The sequence below is a fragment of the Megascapheus bottae genome, chromosome 2 (assembly GCF_031878675.1).
Source record: "Megascapheus bottae isolate mThoBot1 chromosome 2, mThoBot2.hap1, whole genome shotgun sequence".
NCBI classification, from domain to species: Eukaryota; Metazoa; Chordata; class Mammalia; order Rodentia; family Geomyidae; genus Megascapheus; species Megascapheus bottae.
In genome coordinates, this window is record NC_143510.1 from 59,339,368 (window position 1) to 59,360,282 (window position 20,915).

At 37.2% G+C, this 20,915-nt stretch overlaps 1 protein-coding gene across 8 annotated transcripts in view; it reads right to left on the reverse strand.

Moving 5' to 3' along the window:
- Grip1 (glutamate receptor interacting protein 1) overlaps positions 1–20,915 on the reverse strand; it is a 615,745-nt gene that overhangs the window by 57,703 nt on the left and 537,127 nt on the right. For all 8 annotated transcript variants that reach the window (XM_090328055.1, XM_090328040.1, XM_090328060.1 and 5 more), the window contains 3 exons: positions 20,452–20,638; positions 19,721–19,866; positions 11,466–11,546 (listed from right to left, as the gene is read on the reverse strand). In XM_090328055.1, coding sequence (XP_090184181.1) covers positions 11,466–11,546; positions 19,721–19,866; positions 20,452–20,638 — 414 coding nt within the window. The remainder of the gene's footprint in view (positions 1–11,465; positions 11,547–19,720; positions 19,867–20,451; positions 20,639–20,915) is intronic.

Genomic DNA, 20,915 nt, shown 5'->3' on the forward strand with positions numbered 1-20,915 from the left:
CACACTAAAATTAGTGAGAAAAGACAAAGAAGGTTACTACATACTACTAAAGGGATCTTTCCTCCGGGAGGACATAACCATCCTAAATATCTACACACCCAATCCCGGAGCTCTGAACTTCATCAATCAAACTTTACTTTCACTGAAACTATACATAGATCGAAACACACTGATTGTTGGTGACTTTAACACACCACTCTCACCTATGGACAGATCAACCAGGCAAAAACTCAACATAGAAGTCTTAGAATTGAACAACTGTATAGACCACCTAGACATCTGCAGATTATTCCACCCAGAAACAACACAATATATGTTTTTTTCAGCAACACATGGAACATTTTCCAAAATAGACCACATTTTAGGGCATAAAACAAACCTGGGCAGATTCATAAACACTGAAATTATTCCCAGCACTCTCTCAGACCACAAAGGCATCAAATTAGAACTGAGCACCCATCTCCACCAACGAAAACCCTGTAACTCATGGAGATTGAACAACACATTTTTGGATCACCAATGGGTCATCAAGGAGATCTGAACAGAAATCCAACAGTTTATGAAATTTAACAAAAAGGAGCACACAAAATACTAGCTCCTTTGGGACACAGTAAAGATAGTACTCAGAGGAAAATTTATAGCTCTGAGTGCCTACAATAACAAATTGGAAAAATCGCAAACCAACAATTTAATGTGTCACCTTAACCCCCTGGAAAAAGAGCAACAAACCAACCCTAACCCCAGTAGAAGGAAGCAAATTATTAAAATCAAAGCAGAATTAAATGAATTGGAATCCAGAAAAACTATAGAAAGAATCAACAAAACAAGGAGTTGGTTCTCTGAAAAAATATTAACAAAATTGACAGATCCTTAGCAAATATTACCAAAAAAGAAGGGAGCATACCGAAATAAACAAAATCACAGACGAAAATGGTAATATCACGACAGAAATTACCAAGATCCAGAGCATCATGAAGGAATACTTCTCAAACCTTTTCGCCAACAAATTTGAGAATCTAGAAGAAAAGAATGAATTTCTAGCCAATATTAACATACCCACACTGAACCAAGAACAACTAACCCAACTCAACAGGCCTATTTCAAGCTCTGAAATAGAAATGGCAATTAGAGAACTTCCACCCAAGAAAAGCCCAGGGCCAGATGGATTCACAGCTGAATTCTACAAGGTCTTCAAAGCAGAGCTCACACCAATACTCCTCAAGCTCTTCAACGAAATTGAAAATGAAGGCTCTTTACCAAACTCATTCTATGAAGCCAGTATAACCCTCATCCCCAAACCAGACAGAGATTCATCCAGGAAGAATTTTTTTTTTTCAGGAAAAAAATTCTTTGACAGATGAGCTGTGAATCTTTAAGTTCTGGTCATAAATTTATATCTAGAAAGCCCTGAAATGTTCTGGGATGCAATTATTTCATTTTATTGACTGTAATAAATACTATTTCTAGTCTATATTTTAATATTCTAAATATGAACAGGTAATGTTCGTTAAACATAGATAAAATCATTATTCTGTACAGTGGACAATGGGGATTTTCTAAACTTTTAAAGGAGTATTTCCATTTGAGATGAGTGAAAATCAATTAGAAATGAGCTGACATACTTCAGCAAATGAATTATAGTCTGTATAAGTACAAAAAGTCAAATTGATTTATAAAGTTTCATCTAATTTAAGAGTTTGATATGGAAACTTAGCCAGATATAAAAAAAACAATTGTATAAATAAAAAATGATAAAACCCATTGCTCTGAGTCTGAGATGAGATGTTTTGCCAACCTGAAGCCTGGATTGATTCTCTTATAGACATCATTAAAAGGCCCCTAAAGTAAGATTTTATCACAGCATTCTGCTCACCCCATAATAATCATAAAACCATATCATATTCCATAATCCCATTTAAATCCCAGGAAAATGTTTATGCACAGAACAGATGGTCCAATACTTCAATACAACATTTAAAAAAAAAGCAAACACACATACTCCTGGCCTACTATCTAAATTAGTTAATGAGCTGTCATCAAAGTGTGCAAAGCATGCCATTCAATGCAATTAATTTATTTAAACCTTCATTCAATGATTTGATATAATTTCTATGGTGAAACTGAAATGTCTACCATTTTACTGTTATTATGTGTCCAAAGTTTAAATAGGCCTGGGGATAGGTCACAAAAATAAAAACTTTTTTGTCATCAGAAAATATCACTCTAATATATGTCAATGAACTTGCACCGTATTTTGCTAAATTGAGAAAATATTATATAGGACTTAAATGTTTCCTTTGCTTTACAAATTATATGCTTCATTGAAATGATTTGTTAACATGATTTCCAGTTCCATCCATTTTCCTGCAAATGATACACATTCATTCCTCTTTATGACTGGACAGTACTCTGTTGTGAATAAGAGATGCACACATATTCCTTATCAGATAGTCAGTCAAGATTTTCTTACATTCTTCTTGCAATTTTTTCCTTTGGTACTCAGAAGCTTTTCAATTTGATATAATCCTAATTGTCACTTCTCATTCCTGTTTCCTAAGTAATTGCATCCTAGTCAGAAACTTGTTGCCTTCTGATCAACAACTTCTACCAACTGCATCTCTATCTTCTTATGTTTTCCTGCAGCAGTTTTAAAGTTCCATATATTACATTTGAATTGATTTTTGTATAAGGTGAAAGTAACCTAGTTCTTTTATACAATTCTGCATCATTGTAAGTGAACTTGTCTTTTCTCATGTATATATATGCATATATATGAAAATACATAAATATTGTAATTTGCCATTTAACATAACAGTTTATGAATGCAAGGCAAGTTGATAGGAGTCATCCTTTCAGCATTCTGACCCACCCTTCCTGAGCCACTCTTCCCTTCACTTTTCTCAGTTTTCTCAAAAATATACATTGAATTATTGACTGCATTCTCACCTGCTTTTCATCTTCATCCATCTACCCCTATTGCCTTGGTCCCACGCATCTGCTAGTGCTTATTTTTTTGGGCTTTGACTTTGACTTTCTAAAGAATTACACTATTTAAGTTCTTCCTTGAATCAACCATATTTCAGTTAATATAGTTGTAACTACTTGCAAAGAACTCACCCCATTTACTTATAGGTTTATAGGATAATTCTAGCTTCTACATAAGTAAAACTTCAATATTTGTTTCTCTGGGTCTGACATACTTCACCTACTATAAATTTTTCCAAATCTTCCCTCTTTCTTTTTTAAAAAACAAAACGCTACAATATCAATCTTTCTAAATAAGTACAATTCCATTGTGTATATATAACACATTTTCTTGATCCACTCACCCATTAAGGGGCATCAGGGCTGATTTCATATCTTGGCTATGGTGAGTAGTGCTGCAATAAACATGTTTGTGCTGGTGGCTTTAGTGTAACCTGATTTGTGATCTTTTGGATAAATGCTCAGGATAAATGGATAAATGCTGGGTCATGGTACATGTAGGTTTTTTTTTTTTGAGGAATCTTAATATTGCTTTGCAGATCAGTTTAACAAGCTTATATTCCCACCAACAATGCAATGAGGGTTCCTTTATACCACACCCTCACCAGTGTCTGTTATTGCTTTCGTTCTAACTGGGGTGAGCTAGAATCACAATGTTGTTTTGATTTGTATTTCCTCTATGGCCAGAGACATTAAGCACATTATTCATGTGTCACTTTTATGTCTTCTTCTGAGAAATCTCTCTTTAGGTCATTGGGTTGTTAGTTCTTTGTGTGTTTTTCAAAGTTCTGTGTATATTCTGGATACTAGGCCCTTGCCTGATGTACAGCTGGCAAAAGTATTCCCATTCTGTAGGCTTTGTGGCTTATTGGCTATGTCCTTTCTTGTAAAAAATCTTTTAAGTTTGATGTAATCCCATTTTCAAGTCGTTGATTTATTGTGCTTTGGGATCTTTACTCAGAAAGTTTCTCTGTGTTTGAAGGAACTCTAATGTTTCTCTTACTTCTTCCTATAACAGTGTCATGTCTTATGTAAATTTCTTGGATCCATTTTGAATTGATGCTTGTGCAAGGTGATATATTAAGGATCTAGTTTCACTTTTTGGAAGTGGATCAGCATTGTGGTCTGATAGGGCATAGGGGTAATTTCAATTCCCTTGAATTTTCAGGTATTTACTTTGTGACCTAGGATATGATCTATTTTGTAGAATTCTCCATCGACTGTTGAGAAGAATGTATATTGTGGCACTGCTGGGTGGAATATTCTGTAGATGTCTGTCAGGTCTAGCATGTCAATGCAGTTATCAGGTTATGAGGTTTCTTGGCTGAGTTTTTGTCCAGGTAATTAATCCAAAGATGATAATGGTGTGTTAATGCTGATAACAGTGTGGTAATGCTGAAGTTGCCAACTGGATCTACATATGATTTTAGGTCATTTGGTATTTGCTTGATGAAGTTGGGAGTGCCAGCATTCAGTGCATTTATGTTTAGGGTTGTTACGTCCTCTTGTTTTCACCAATATATGCTTTTGGAAACACTGTCGATAATCATATGGCTATTGCCCGTGAACTTAATTCTAGTCTTCTTTTCTTTTCTACTGGTCCTGTGCCAGTATCAAGCTGTTATGTTACTATAGTTCTATAGTATAATTTGAACAATGGTATTATAATTCATTCAGCATTACTCTCTTTTGCTCAGGATTGCTTTAGCCATTCACGATCTATTGCATTTACTATTGCCACTGTACTTGATTTTTGGTGCCCCATATCTTGCTTATCTGAATTGGGGAAGGGAAGGAGAATAACAAAATGGTGAGACAGAGGGCAAAGGGTGAACCAATGTAACAGTGATACTCACAGGACACTAGGTTGGAAATGAACTTGGAGGGAAAGTGGGAGGAAAACAAGGGGAGGTAAAAATATTCAACAAGAAATGTACTCAATATCTTTTGCCTGTAACTGTAACCCCTCTGTACATAATATTGACAAAATTAAATTACAGAAGAAAAATAAAAAAATAGAGAAGGGCTGGGAGCAAAAAATAGGAATTTCTTATTTGTTTGAAGAATGCCACTGTTATTATGATAGAATTGCATTGAATGATTTCTTTTGGTAGCAGTCGTTTTCATAATATTGATCTTATTGATCTTGCTGGTCCATGAACATAGGAAATCTTTCCATCTTCTACAGTGTCTTCAATTTCTGTCTTTAGTGTTCTATTGCCAGTCCTGGGCTTGGGCTCAGGGCTTGAGCACTGTTCTTGGACTTTCTCAAGGCTTAGCACTCTACCACTTGAGCCTCAGCACCACTTCCAGCTTTTTTCAATGTATGTGGTACTGAGGAATCAAACCCGGTCTTTGTGCATGATAGGCAAGCATTCTACCACTAGGCCAAACTCCCGGCCCCTATACTTTTTATTGTAGAGGTATTTTGCCTCTTTATTTAGGTTTATTCTCTGATGCTATTGTGCATGGGATAATTTTCTTGATTTCCTTCTTGGAAAGTTTGTAACTAATGTATAGAAAAGCTATGCAGTATGTGAGTTGGCCACTGTATTCAGTTTCTTTGCTGAGAATATTGATCAGATCTCGTTTTTGGTGGAGTCTTCAGGGTCTTTCAAGAATAAGATCATAGTATCCACAATTCACTTTCAATTTATATCCCCTTTCTTCTCATGTCTTATTATTGTGGCTAAGAATTTAAGTACTAATACCAACAGAGTAGAGAGAATGGACATTTACTGGAGAAAAACAGTTGTCAGATAAGATAGACTATAATGATCGGTACTGAATAACTTTTTTGTATTTGAGTAAATGTTAAACCTTCTGAATTTCAAAGCAAGTTAAATGGAATCCACAAAAAAGTTCAAGAATTTTCTATAGTATTAAGTCATTTTTTGAACTTAGTTTTCTGTCAATGTATTTGGCTCAAAGAATCTGATGAAATCTCCAGACTACATTGGAGAGATCCTTACTCTCTCTATCTCCCTCTTTAAACTTTAATTGAATTGTAGCCATACATCTAACATATGGCAAGTAAAACAAGGTGTTTAATTTGAAATTGAATAGTAAGGAAAGTTTCTATGGCAAGATTAGCAAAAACATATATTCTATTCTTTCCCACTGTAAACATTTTAATGGCTGTACAATATTCCACCATGTACACAGTCCTATTTCAGTCATTTGCATGTTGACATGAGACTGACAAAACATGAAAACAGAATCTGCAGAAGGAAGTTAGCTCTTTGGAAGTTTACACAGCTGATCTGCACTGACCTCTCTGTAACATGGGGAGAGATGTTAACAAGATGCTTTGAGAATTAAATAAGAAAACACATAAAATCACACAGTGCCATGCCCTGCACATATAATACAAATACCTGTAAATGAAAGGTTCAAAGCCATCACTGATGTCAAAAAGACTTTACTGACAATTCTACACAGCAGACATAACTAAGCATTTCTGACTTGGAAGGCAGGGGGTTGTGCTGGAAGAGCTGATTCCTGGCTTCCATGAGTATGAGGGCACTGGATGTGGCTTCTTGTCTCAGCTGAATCCTTCTGCTAGGTTGTTCCACTTTATTTGCTATAATAAATCACTCCATATTATAGCAATAACATCAATAAATTAATGTCTGATGTTAATGTACTGCAAATGTTTCATCAGGAACCTCAGAAAATTAGTCTAAAATTGTTCACCATCTCCAAAATCAGAAGGGCTCATTTCTCAGGCAATTAGGTCTAGAGAGTATACTCTAATGGCTTTGATAATATGAGCACTTCTTATGATGGAGGACTATTTCTTGGTACTCAGAGGTTTTGTTTTTGTTTTTAACAAGGTGAAGAAGAAAAAAGATTTTGTGCAGAGTGAAGATAGTATTACAGTACAAATAACATTTACAGTAAATAACATTGCAGTGCTTGTGTTTGAAAAGAGGTTCTCTGGATTTCTAAGTGATATGACTATAGTTGACACTAGATTTTTTTTTAATTTTTGGTACAGGGTTTTGGTACCTTTCACTTGCTTAGCTATCTTACTAGACTGGTGCTCTAGCAGTTAGGTCATGCAGTTAGTCTTCCATTTTGATGGTTCTTTTGGAGGCCAAGAATCACAGATTTTTTTTTTAACCTCCATGGGCTTCGAACTGCGATCCTTCAGATCTCAGCCTTGAAAAGCTGGGAGTACAAGTATGAGACACCAGTGGTCAGCCCTGGGCCCTGGACTCTAGATTCTGTCATCTATATCTATGCTTAAAATAGTTTGCAAGAGTCTTCGTAAAAGTCACTAATGGGCATCACACTAACATTCTTTAGGTTCAGAATGCATTCTAGATTTTTTGTACCCATTAACGTTATCATTTAATCTTTTCAACAGTCCCATGCAAGAGAAAATATGCATACTATAGATGAGGAAACTGGGGTAAAAAGGGCAAGGCAGTCAGGCAGCAAGACATTCTGGGCTTTGAATTGTCCCACTTGAACATTTACAAGGCAAGCCTTCTGCAGTCCACGCAATTGCCTTTTTATTTTTCTCATATGATTTAGCAAGATTTATTTTAGTCAAACAGAATAAAGTGGGAGAAAAAGGAAAGGAGAAAAAAGGCATCGCCTCTTCTACTTATAGTTCATTTATACATAGGCGCTCGTGCAAGCTAGCAAACATCCACTCATTTTTGTTCTATTTCTAAGAGACAGTGAGTATAGTGTGGGCTTGTTAACCAAAATGTTCTTGCTGCTGCTGTAAAAACATGGAAACACATGATCTAGGCCAAAAAAAAATCTAGGTCTCTAAAACGCAGAGCCAATAGATACAATTTTAGGACATACATTTTGCCTGTCACTGGGTACCATGTTCTTCCTACGTACAACCGACTTTGCAAAACATCTGTATCTATCATCTCCTTTAAAAGTTCATCTCCTGAAGGGCAGGGTGCTTAGCAGAACATTGTTTGCTGATCAAGATTCCTCATGGCATGACACCCAAGTACAGGTATTAAGTGAGTGCCTGTTACATGTGCCTGGAATTGTGTAAGCCTTCAGGAATGTATTATCTTAGCCATAAAAATGGAGCATGGAAATTTTTTCTTCTTTTATAGCAAATTTTGCTTTTGTGACTGGCAAAATATGAGTATTTTCCACAAGGAGACAGGATGATGATTAGTTGTATAAATGCCGCTGTAGCTCTGAAAGAGCTGACAAGTGTGTGTGACAAACTTAGACACCACTCCTCCATCTAGAAGAAGCATGGCACTTCAGCTGCTGTGAATAGCATTTGTCTAGCGCTGGGTAAAATGCAAGCCATTCTTGTTTTGGGTTGTTGCCATTACTGGGAATAATATCAGATGTGGAAGTAATGTTTACTGCATATGAAAATACCATCATAAAGCATGATTTTAAATGATTGCATGTGTGAATCCAACAAATATTTTGTAGTCATGCAGATATGACATCTCATAAAGATTAGGCTTATAAATCTCTATCTTTCTTTTCTTTTATAATTTTTTATTCCAATGCATAGAGGGAATTACAGTTATATTCACTAGACAGAGGGTGCATTACTTCTCACACATTGATATCCCTTCTTATGTTTTTGTCCCCATTTCCCTTCCCCTGCCCCTCTCCTCATTTTTCCCCCTTCTATTTCAAATAAACAAGTAAACATCTCTATAATATACCAGGTAACAAAGTGGGATACTGTAACATTATGAGATTAACCAAGGGCAACACAAGAGAAAAGAGAAAAAATACATAAATAATAACAACCACTTATAATTAAGCTCTTGTTTCCATGTCTTTCTCTTTTTTTTAACTGCACTTTTTTGTCTTTTCTTTTTTGGGACTGGAGATTGAATCAGGATGTTGCCCTTGGTAGGTAAGCGCTTTGCCATGAGCTATATCCCAGCCATCTCTTTTAAAAAAACAGAGCACAAAATATTTATTTCTTGGAAACAATAAATTATATATTTATATCAATTCTTAAGAGTTGATATACATAATATATATAATATATAATGGATACAATAGAAGTTATATAAAATAATCAAATAAAGGTCAAATTTGAGAATGAAGTACTTGTGACAGAGCTTCTAAGTAGGAGGTGACTTCAGAACACCCACTTGCATTAGGAAACAGCTCAAAGGACAGGACATGCATTGAAGGATGGATTGCAGGGTTTAGGGCATGCTAAGACACTCAAAATATATTTATCAAGTGAAAGTAGAAGAACACAAGCAGAAACAGGGTCTTGTATACACTGGAAGGTTAAACAATGTCCAGTATCAAGAGACATTACTGTAGTAGCTCATTCTGAATGATTCAGTGAATAGAATGCAAAAAATAGAATGAATGAAAACAGTCTTAAAGTTAGATGGGGAATGCAGAAACCTCTTTCAGCCTTGGAATGGTAAATTCTGATGTGCTCCATTAATCTCGGTAGCTACAGCTGTCGTCGGAATAGTGACATGCCATCTTTGCTTCACAGTTAATTTTCTAAGGAGCCAAGTGACCTAATTTGAGGCACAAGCAACTTTAGTAGAACTAAAATCTGCCAGGAATGTCTAACATCTCCTTTATTTTCCTACCTTTTCTCCCCCAGTAGGTCACTTGGGGGAGGAGTAGGAAATAAAGCCCCTCATACATATGGTTTTCTTATTCTTATGATAATACCAACTACTTTTAGTGCAGCAGGTATGTGTGGTACATCAGCTATAAACAAAATTGCTTTTTAGTTGTAAATTAATTTCATCTAAATTGAATTGGATGGCCTAATTTCATATTACCAAACAGATTCTTTTTACTTCTTTTTCTTTGAATCACTGTCATAAATACTGTGCATGGAGGCTCTAAGCTGGTCTCCTCATTCTTTCTTGAAGAGACCACTTTGTGGTCATGCCCTGCCCTCTGTGTGTCCTTGGGTCTTTATGCATTTTCTTTCCTTTTTTTTTTTTTTTGCAAGCGACAAAGAGCCATTTATTAGCAAGCTCGAGCTTGGTCCTCCGCACCTTAGAAACCAGTGACTCTTGGAGGCCTTATGCATTTTCTTGTATTGATGGATTAACTTAAGTCTATCTCTTTTGAAAGCACACAAGTAATACAAGTAATTCTCAATTCTATAAAAGTCCATCAGGGCTGAAATTTTCAAAGTTGTCTTACCAAAGTAGTTATAAAATTAGAGCCTGAGGAAGGAAAGAAATTAAACACATTTATATACTCTGCTTTTCCTTTTGGATTGGTTATCTGAATATCCTGTACCTTGAAGGAATTCAGGAATTTACCCTAGTAAGCAAAACTGTTTTAGTCTTGTGAAATGTGTTACAGATGTACAGCAGACACATGGAAAGACAGCTTAAGAAATCAGTTAATATGATTTTATTAAAGTATTGTTTTATTATATTCATTAAACAGGAGAATTAATCTTTAGGATATTAAAGTATATGGAACACATACATGTTTTTCTGCCTGGCTAGTTAGTAATGAAGGTATATAAGAAATCTTTTTGTCTTTTTCTTTTTCTGGTACTGGGGGTTGAACTCAGGGCCTTACATTCTTGATTGGCTTTTGCCAAACAATCTTAAGTGCTCAAGGCTGATGTTCTGTCACTTGAGCCAATCCTCTATTTCCAGCTTTTTGGAAATAAGTGTCTATTGGATTTTCCTTCCTATATTGGCTTTGAATCACAGTCCTCAGTTCTTAGCCTCCAGAATAGCCAGGATAACAGGCATGAGCTGTGGACACCGGGCTGAGAAATTTTCTGAGTATTTATTTACCTCTTGTTACATACTCAACAAGGTATATAAGTGTATTCTTTGACACTTAAAACAACCCTGTATTTTGTAGATATCCTTATTTCACTTTACAGAGATATGTAAGAGCAGAGAGAGCCGAAGGCATTTGCCCTCTTTACGAGGATAGTGGCTGCTCACAGAGTGACTGGCTACATGGTTCTGTACCACTACCCAGAAACTGGGCAGTGGCACCTAAGAACATTCTCTGTACCTGGGAAGCATTTGGCAACACAACTTTCTAATGCGTTAAAAAATTGTGTATCTATGGGCGGGGAGTTTAGCCTAGTGGTAGAGTGCTTGCCTAGCATGCACAAGGACCCAGGTTCAATTCCTTGATACCACCTACATAGAAAAAAGCCAGAAGTGGTGCTGTGGCTCAAGTGGTAGAGTTCTAGCTTTGAGAAAGCCCAAGGACAGTGCTCAGGCCCCGAGTTCATGGACCAGGACTGGCCAAAAAAAAAAAATTGTGTATCTACAGGGGCTGGGAGTTTGGCCTAGTGGTAAAGTGCTTGCCTAGTATGCACGAAGACCCACGTTTAATTCCTTATTACCAGATACATAGAAAAAGCCAGAAGTGGTGCTGAAGCTCCAGTGGTAGAGGTCTAGTCTTGAGAAAGTCCAAGAACAGTGCTCAGGCCCTGAGCTCAAGCCCAGGACTGGCAAAACATGAGTATTTACAAAGAAACCAGTTTTACTTACAGCTGATGGTTATTCCAAGTTCCACATTGTGTTTCTTAGGGAGCTTCACGTGAAATGTTCCACTGCTTGGGATGACAGACTCTGCAATTTCCAAACAAACAGTGTTTATAAAATACCAGTATGCCTGGAGCACCCATCAGTGAAAATGTACCAGGAGTATTTACACCATGGCCACTAGTGCTAGAGCTGTAAGAACTGAAGCAATGCTATGAAAGCCCAGGAAACTAAGTTCCTGATGATGAACACATATTCTACCCACGGGAAACTGCAGTAGGTATTGCCACAGTTTGGTGTTTCTCAAATGTGATATAATTGACAAATACAATACATTGATTTCCTAAATCATCCTGGATCTATGGCATTAGAATTTCTGAAAATGAAGCCTGGAACCCTGCATTTTTTCTTTCTTTCTTTTTTTAAATTGTAATTAATAGAATTAATATTCACCAGATAGAAGGTGAATTACTTCACAAACACTGATACCCTTTCTCATGACATGGTCCCCATTTCCCTCCCCTCACCCCTGCCCCTCTTCTTGCTTTCCCCCTTTCCCTATCCAATTACAAATAACCAATTAAGTACATATAAAATATATCAGATAACAAGATGAAATATTGTAACAATATGAGATAACCAAGGGCTAGCAAAAGAGATGAGAGATAACATAGTACATTAAGGACAACAATCACTCATTATATGGCTTTTGTTTCCTTATCCTGGAGGTCCTTTCATTTAGCGTCCTACTATATGGCCTTACATAAGTATCTAGATTTTGTTCTATTGTAAATCTCTGCTAGGAGAGCCCAAGGTTTCTACTGATTATGACAATTGAGGGAGACTATTGGGCCTATGTTCCTTTGAGTCTGGCTTACTTCACTTAATATGATTTTTTTCTAAGTCTTTCCATTTCCTTACAAATGGGGCAATGTCATTCTTTCTGACAGCAGCATAGAATTCCATTGTGTATAAATACCACGTATTGTTGATCCACTCATCAACTGAGGGGCATCTGGGTTGGGAACCCTGCATTTTTAAGCAGGAGGTATGCTAAAGTTATATGCTTCCTCCACGAGCACAATTTCCCTGAATTTTACTGTTCAACAGTTCTTTCTTCCTTACTTGTTAGAAGGCAGCTAGAGAAACATAATTCAAGAGAGATATGAGTTTACTGTGATGTTTGTTGATTGGGGATGGGGGAGGAGAGAAGCCTTAATGTGTAATGTCAGCAGTGATATATGTATAATAAAAGGGGACATAAGTAGAAATGGTTTCACAACCAGAACAGTATTGACAATGAGTAGTTACACTGAATGCTGGGACCCTGGAGGCCTCAACTGTAGCAAGAGTGATCTCTTAGTTTCTGGATTCTAGGGTGTTTAAGGAGGCCCCTGAGATGAGGGTTCTTGTCGATAGGCCATTCAGGATACAAGTAAATCAGCCAGTGTGCACTGGTTGCTTCTCATACTCCATATAAGTATACTGATTTCACCAGGCCTTGACTGATAGCTGAGAATGGAAGCAACGGCTTCATTCTTACATGTACTGTTAAAATTCATTTCATAGTCTAGGGAACTTTAATTAGAATATCCTTTGAAGAAAAGGCAACCACTTATACTAACTTGCTCAAGACTACACTCCCTTCTCACAGGTTATAAGAAGTCATCAAGAGTAATGGAGACATCAAGAATAAAGGAAACATTAGCACAAGGGAAGGATTCTAGGAAAGCCCAACTGCACTACTCTTACCAATTCATTAGTTTGGACTCAAGGTTAGCTTCCCAACTAGAACACAAAGAACAAACTACAACAGCTGGGAGGTGGGTAGAATTATTAGGCCTCCAGGCATCTATTCCAATTTGTTCATTATGTTTTAAACACTGTGAGTCTCTGTACAGCAGAGGTGAAAGTTAGGATGGACTCACAGGGAAACAGAATATTCTTTGTTCTGCCTGAAATTGTTCTTCTTGGCCTTTTGTCCTTTCCCTTGAGAAATGTAGGCAGTAAACTTTTTACAAGATCCAAATCTGATATTTCAATTAGGAAGGTTCACCACACAGCATTAAACTAGAAAACACAGTAAAAATCTGATTTCCCTCAGCCCTCCAGGTTTCCAGAAAGCCACCTGTAAAGAGTCCTCAAATTTCTCTCTGTGTTTGAGTGGTGCTGCTGGGCTTTTCCTTTTACGTCCCCTGCCTCTGTGTGGTTCACTTTTTTCAGCTCTAGGACCAGGGTCAGTGTGACAAATAGAGGCAATACCTTGACGCTGTCCTCAACTAACACTAATGTGTCAGGAATTGAATCCACATACATGTACTTGTTTCATTAATCACTGTAATGTCATTATCAATGACATTAGAGGAGATGTTATTACTTCCTGGAAAACAGTCATGGATCACTTTTGACTACAGGAGATTTGAAGCATTTATAATAATAAACAAATATCAGCTAACGAATACCTTTGATCAACAGTGGCTTCATTTTAATCCTTAAATGCCATTATGATTTACTTTATGCTTGATACTTTTTCACTATATAATTATTTGCTTGTTAAAGCAAAGCCATATTTAATCTGGGAATTTTGTAAAGAAATATTGTTAAAAAGAAAAAGGTTCCAAATATTTAGGAAAACAACCCATTTAGAGCAGTAAATATAATTCTGGGAACAAATGGTGTTGATTTTGTTAGACTCCTATGTGATTATTTTGCACTTCCCTGGTTTTGTTTTTATCTTTGTTAATACTATAATTAAAAACACATTTGGGTAAAAAGGTTTCCTTCTTTCCAATCGGTCGGCTTTTCAGCCTCAAGCATTCTTGGTTGGCACAGTAAGATCACCACCATATGATCATTCATCAGTTTGGACATTCTTGTGAGGAGTGGAAATGTTTAACTCCTCCACTGCAGAGATGGGGGGGCTTCATCATCTAATAGGAGTTTCACTGAGAGTTCTTTCTAGGACAAAGCTGTATTTCCTCCACAAAACAACTTCAGAATTGAAGTAAGAACTTCAAGTAGTTTGTATCCATGGTAGTCTGGCTTTCAAAGAATACACTTGATTTTCCATCTCTGTGGCCATTGCCTATAATCCTAGCTACTCAGGTGGCTGAGTGCTAAGGAATACTGTTAGAAGTCAGACCCAGGCAGACAAGTCCAAGAAACTGTTATCTCCAATTAACCACCAAAAGCCAGATGGGAAGCTGTGGTTCAAGTGGTAGAGCACCAGCCTTGAGCAAATAAGCTAAGGGAAAGAGCTCAGCCCTGAGTTCAAGTATCAGTATTGGCATAAAAAACTAAAAACTAAAAAACGAAGAGGCTGGGTTTTGGTGGCTAATACCTACAGTCCTAGCTACTCAGAAGGCTGAGATCTGAAGATCATGGTTCAAAGACAGCCTAGGAAGGAAAGTCTCTTAACTCCAATTAACCACAGGAAAACTGAACGTGTTGCTATGGCTCAAAGTGGTAGAGCACTAGCTTTGAGCTAAGTGCTCAAGGATGGCATCTAGTCCCTGAGTTCAAGCCCATGATGGAAAGAAAGAAAGGAAAAAAAAAGGACAGATTGATAGAAAAGGAAGATTTGAACTAGGCAAACTGTTAAGGATTATGTGTTATGATTTGAAGTTTATAAAATTGATAAGATTGATATTAAAAGTTTTCTAGTAAAGATTGATGCTTAGACAAGGTATATTCTCAGTCAGGCTTTGTAACCACCTCTATATTATTTACAATATTTATGAAATGCAGACAATTTACCTCTGAGATGCAAGGTCTAGAGAATTAATATTTTGGTTTACAATGTATCAGAGGTGATTGCATATTTTTAGACAATTGGATACAAATTAGTCTTGAAATAGCTCACATTCAAAGATTCCTTGTCAATGCCCCAAGTTCTTCATTGGCTAAAAGGATTTTCCTGTTTTAATCAATTTCTAACATATTCCAGAAGGTCAAGAATGACTAACAAGTGTTTCATTGAAGATTCAATTGTGTTTGCATTCAGCAGGAGAATAATGGCATTAATTAGTGATGTCTGAGCAAGGAGAGAGGGAATGATGGGTGGGAACATATTTTCTTATAGATCAAGTCTATCATCTGATTTGGAATGGGTGTGTTCTGGAGCCAAGAAGAACGAGGATCTTAACTTCCTTTTCCCCATCCCTTATCAACTAAGTTGGGCATTGAATCAAGAATGTTCAATAGTATAATACAGCTCTTAGTTTTTTTAATTGTTGGGAAAATATATGGAGGGGTTACAGTTACATTCACCAGGTAGTAGGTACATTAATTCTCACACATTGATACCCCCTCTTATGTTTTTGTCCCCATTTCCTTTCCCCTCCCCCTCCTAATCATCTTGTTTCCTCCTTTTCCCTTTCCTATTTCAAATAAACAAATAAACATATATAAAATATAGCAGCTAACAAAGTCAGATACAGGAATAATATGAGATTAAACATAAGGGCAAAAAAAGAGAAGAGAAATAACATGGTACATTAAGAACAACAATCACACAAGATAAGGCTCTTGTTTCCATATCCTAGAGATCCTTTCATTTAGTCTTATCCTATATGACCTTATGTACCTAGGTTTTGATCTATTGTAATCCTCTGCTAGGAGAATCCTAGATGTATACTAATTATTACAAATAAGGGAAACTATTGAGCCTATGTTCCTTTGGGTCTGGCTTACTTCACTTAATATGATTTTTTCCAAGTCTTTCCATTTCCTTACAAATGGAACGAAGTCATTCTTTCTGATGGCAGCATAGAATTCCACTGTGTATAAGTACCACATTTTCTCGATCCAATCATCTACTGAGGACATCTGGGTTGGTTGGTTCCATATCTTCACTATGGTAAATTATGCTGCGATGAGTATCATTGTGCTAGTGGCTTTTTTTGTTTCTGGACATTTGGGTAAATGCCAAGTAGTGGGGTTGCTGGGTCATAGGGCAGCTCGACGTTTAGGAACTGCCATACTGCTTTCCATAGTGGTTGAACAAGTTTACATGCCCATCATCAGTGTAGTAGTGATCCCTCCTGGTCACATCCTTGCCAGCATCTGTTATTATTAGATTTCTTGATCCTGGCCATTCTAACCGGAGTGAGGTGGAATCTCAGAGTTGTTTTGATTTGCATTTCTTTTATGGCTAGAGATGTTGAATACAGGTCTTAATTTGTTTAGGTACCTAAACCTAATGGAAAGTATTAAATCAACATACATACACATATATACATATACACATACACACACATCTTCCTATATCTCTGATGTCCCCTAGTTGACTGATTTTTGCTTCTCCATTATGTTACATTAGCACTTTCATGGCCTTAATCCTTTCTTGAGTATCCAGAAATTCAAAATCTTATTATCACACCAGGACTTACATCTCCTACCCAGTATTTTTCTCCACTGATTTTTCACTGGGCCCATTTTAATTCCAAAGGATGCCTAGTTCTTTAATCCATTATCTTTCTATTCAATCCATCTGGTTGTTCCTTTATTGATTCTCATCCTGCTGCAACTTTGATTTTTTTTCAAGGGCAGGCAGGTAGTGTGGGAATTAGGAATATGGTCTTGAAAGCCAACTTGCCTGGGTTAAAATGCCACATTCACCATTACCTCTGTGTACTGCAGCCTTCTGAAGACATAATAATAGGAACCTATGCCATAGTGCCAGATGGAACAAATGACTGAATGAAACACAGCACTGAGAAATGTGTCCTGCTACAAAGCAAGCACTGTGTTAAAAATTTTCATGCTTATTGTATGATACTATCAGTTATTTATCTGTTCTCCCAGAAAAAAACTGAACCTCCTTGACTTAAGTTTTTCAACTGTTGAACCTTCTCTAGAAGTTGCAATGTTTGGCTCAATCAAATCATTTATTTCTCTGCTCTTACCTCTGTGTAGCTGAGATTTCCCCAAACAAACCCCTTTTCCCATGCTGGTGGACACCACTATAAATTTAGAGTTTCTAGATTCTGCCTGGTCCCTCACTGGCCTTGAAAACTACTTTCCAACCTTCTGGTTATTTTTTCCCCCCTCTCATTTCCCCATTTGTTATTCTAAATCACATCCTCTTTTTCAACTCCCCAAGCCACTACTGAATCTTAGTCTCACAGATCTACACAAACTACTTGAACACAATACAGATAAATTTACTTATATTCTGATATTTCATTCTTCAGATTTCTGGCAAGTAGTCTTCTGCCTTCTACCCTACACAAGTTGTTTATGTGTGTTCTCATGACCTGCATTTCAAATTCTTTTGGGGGGCCCAATTCCACCAGGCATTTCCTCTCTCCTTCATTTGGTTCAGGTCTTATATATGTTCAAATATCCCTACACTTAAGAAAATAAAAAACAAAGTAAGATACCACTCCTCTGAATAATGAGCTCCCCCCCTCTATCTGCTGTCCTGTCTCCTTTCTCTAGGACTAAATTTCATGATGCTGGTTACTAGATGTTACCTGGGTCAAATATCCTCGCTGAGAGCACTGAATAGAGGACAAGGCAATATATGCAAAACAGAGCAGTGTATAGGTAACTAGATAGGAATATTATTTCTTAAGAGAAAAGCCCACATTGGCTTCTAGTCAGTTTAGCATATTCCTGGGTTGCATCTGGAGATAATTCAGTCTTTGTCATATATATATATATATATATATATATATATATATATATATATATATAATTTTAACCTACTGAAATGGTCTTGAATAAATTTTTCCTTACAATTTTTAATGAGTGTCAGGTACAGTTTATTTTTAACTTTAAAGACCCCATATTTACCTAATGGAATTTTATTCAGTCCCTTAATGAATATTCACTGTTCCTTATACAACTTGCATCTATAAGAAGAGATAGGAAGGTTCTGTGTGTGTGTGTGTGTGTGTGTGTGTGTGTAAGAGAGAGAGAGAGAGAGAGAGAGAGAGAGAGAGAGAGAGAGAGAGAGAGAGAGACAGACAGACAGACAGAGAGACAGACAGACAGACAGACAGACAGACAGACAGAGGACAGAATCCTGAGGTTTGAACTCAAGGCCTAGGCACTGGCCCTATGATTTTTTTGCTTTAGGCTATCACTCTTACTACTTGAACCATAGCTCCATTTCTGATTACTTTGCTGCCTGGTGTGGCTTTGAAACATGATTCTTATATCTCAGCCTTCTGAGTAGTAAGGATTACAAGCATGAACCATTGGTGCCCCGCCAGAAGGTTTTTCTTTGGAGTACTAAAGAATCTCATTTCTCTAGAATGAAGAATAAGAGTGACATAACTTTTAAAAATCACCACCATTGTCTGGGAGTTTGGCCTAGTGGTAGAGTGCTTGCCTAGCATGCACGTGAAGACCCGGGTTCGATTCCTCGGTACCACATACATAGAAAAAAGCCAAAAGTGGTTCTGAGGCTCAAGTGGTAGAGCTCTGGCCTTGAGAAAGTCCAAGGACAGTGCTCAGGCCCTGAGCTCAAGCCCAGGACTGGCAAAAAAAATCACCACCATTAACTTATACACAGTGGAATTCTATGCTGCCATCAGAAAGGCTTGGAAAAGCCAGACCCAAAGGAGCATAGGCGTAATGATTTCCCTCATTTGTAATAATTAGTATGCATCTAGGACTCTCCCAGCAGAAGATTACAATAGCTCAAACCTAGGTACCGAAGGTCATATAGGATAAGACTAAATGAAAGGATCTTTAGGATATGGAAACAAGAGCCTTGTGTGATAGTAGTTCTTAATGTACTGTGTTATTTCTCGTCTCTTGTTTTTACCCTTATGGTTAATCTCATATTGTTACTGTATCTGACTTTGTTACCTGGTATATTATATATACATTTATTTGTTTATTTGAAATAGGAAAGGGAAGAGGGGAAAACAAGATGATTGGGAGGGGTTATGGAGAGGGAAATGGGGACAAAAACATGAGAAGGGGTATCACTGTGTGAGAAGTAATGCACCTACTACTTGATGAATGTTAACTGTAACCCCTCTATTCATTACCCCGACAATAAAAAATAAAAAAAAATCACCACCATTGTGGCGATTATTTATTCGATTTGTCACATTTATTTTCAGTTGCTCTTGTGTTGACATTTTAATGAATAATACAGGCTCAATTCAAAATGACACCTTAAACCTCTCAAACAAAAACATGGTCTGTATATCAATAAGGAATTCTCCATCTGCTACCTACCCAACATAATTCACATGCAGCCCGTGTCCAACCCAGTCACTGACTCGAGATTCAGATTATACCTGCAACATCAAACTCGATCTCCAGTGTGACCTTGCTCGTGATGGAAGAGTCTCTCAGGAGTTGATTGGCTTCCTCAAACGTGCTGTCTTCAGTGGGAATTCCATTAATGGCCATCACTCTGTCTCCAATCTGGAGCACCCCACATCTAATTTAGAGCCAGATGTTAGAAGTTGGAGCTCGAGTAACTATTTATAAAAGCCAAGTTTGGCAAGTCTACCTTGTGTGATCATGCGAAATAGCAAAACCGTTTGGTCTTATGTATTCAATACCATGAGCAATTGTTTTAGGTCAACTGTAATGTCTTACACGCTTGCATTTTCATGGTTCTAACAGTGAGTCGGAGAATGCAGAAGTAATTAATAATTCATAACCATAATGTTGTTATAATCTGGTCTGAGCCAACATTGTACCCATGAACGTTCATTCCCATATGACAGAGAAAGTATTGAAATTTGAACTTCAGACTTTTTTCCTTTGGCATGCATTGCTCTCCTTTTTAATTAAAACAGCCTCTAGTCTCCCAATGGACAAATTCAGCTAGATAAAGGCATCCATGCTCATAACTCTTGAACCTGATCAAGAACATAAAATTTTATTGTCAGAACAGAGAGTTCATTATATCTTGCATTTCCCATTTTGAGCACTGTTCCATAATTTATTAGCCACTCACAGATAGCCAGTGCCAGAAATGTAGAGCAAGAAAAGATTCTGAGAAAGGAAAGGGTCTCACCTCTCTGCTGGGCTGTCAGCTTCAATATAGGAAATCAGAGGTGGGGAAGAGAGTGTCTCTGTGGCAAACACACTGCCTTGCAGTTGGATTCCAAATCCTGTGACAGGATCTGCCGTCAGCACGACCTCAGTGGTTTCTGTGTGAACCACCTGTCCAGCCAACCCCACTGTGCTTGAGGCCAAAGACACTGCAAGAACAAACATGAACAAGAGGGACTTTAGGTCCACACAAATACCAGGAACACCAGCATTTCTTAAACAGATCATTCCAGAACCAAAAACAACAACAACAACAAAACACCAAAATAAACCAAACCAAAAGCCAAACCCTCATGGGCAACAGGGGGAAATTAAATACTGGCTTTCTAGCAAAAATGTTTGGCTTAAGTAACAAAGTAAATGAATCTACCAACAGGTGTCACATTTCAGTCATGATACTTAGTGTCACTCTCTCCCTGCCTCCTC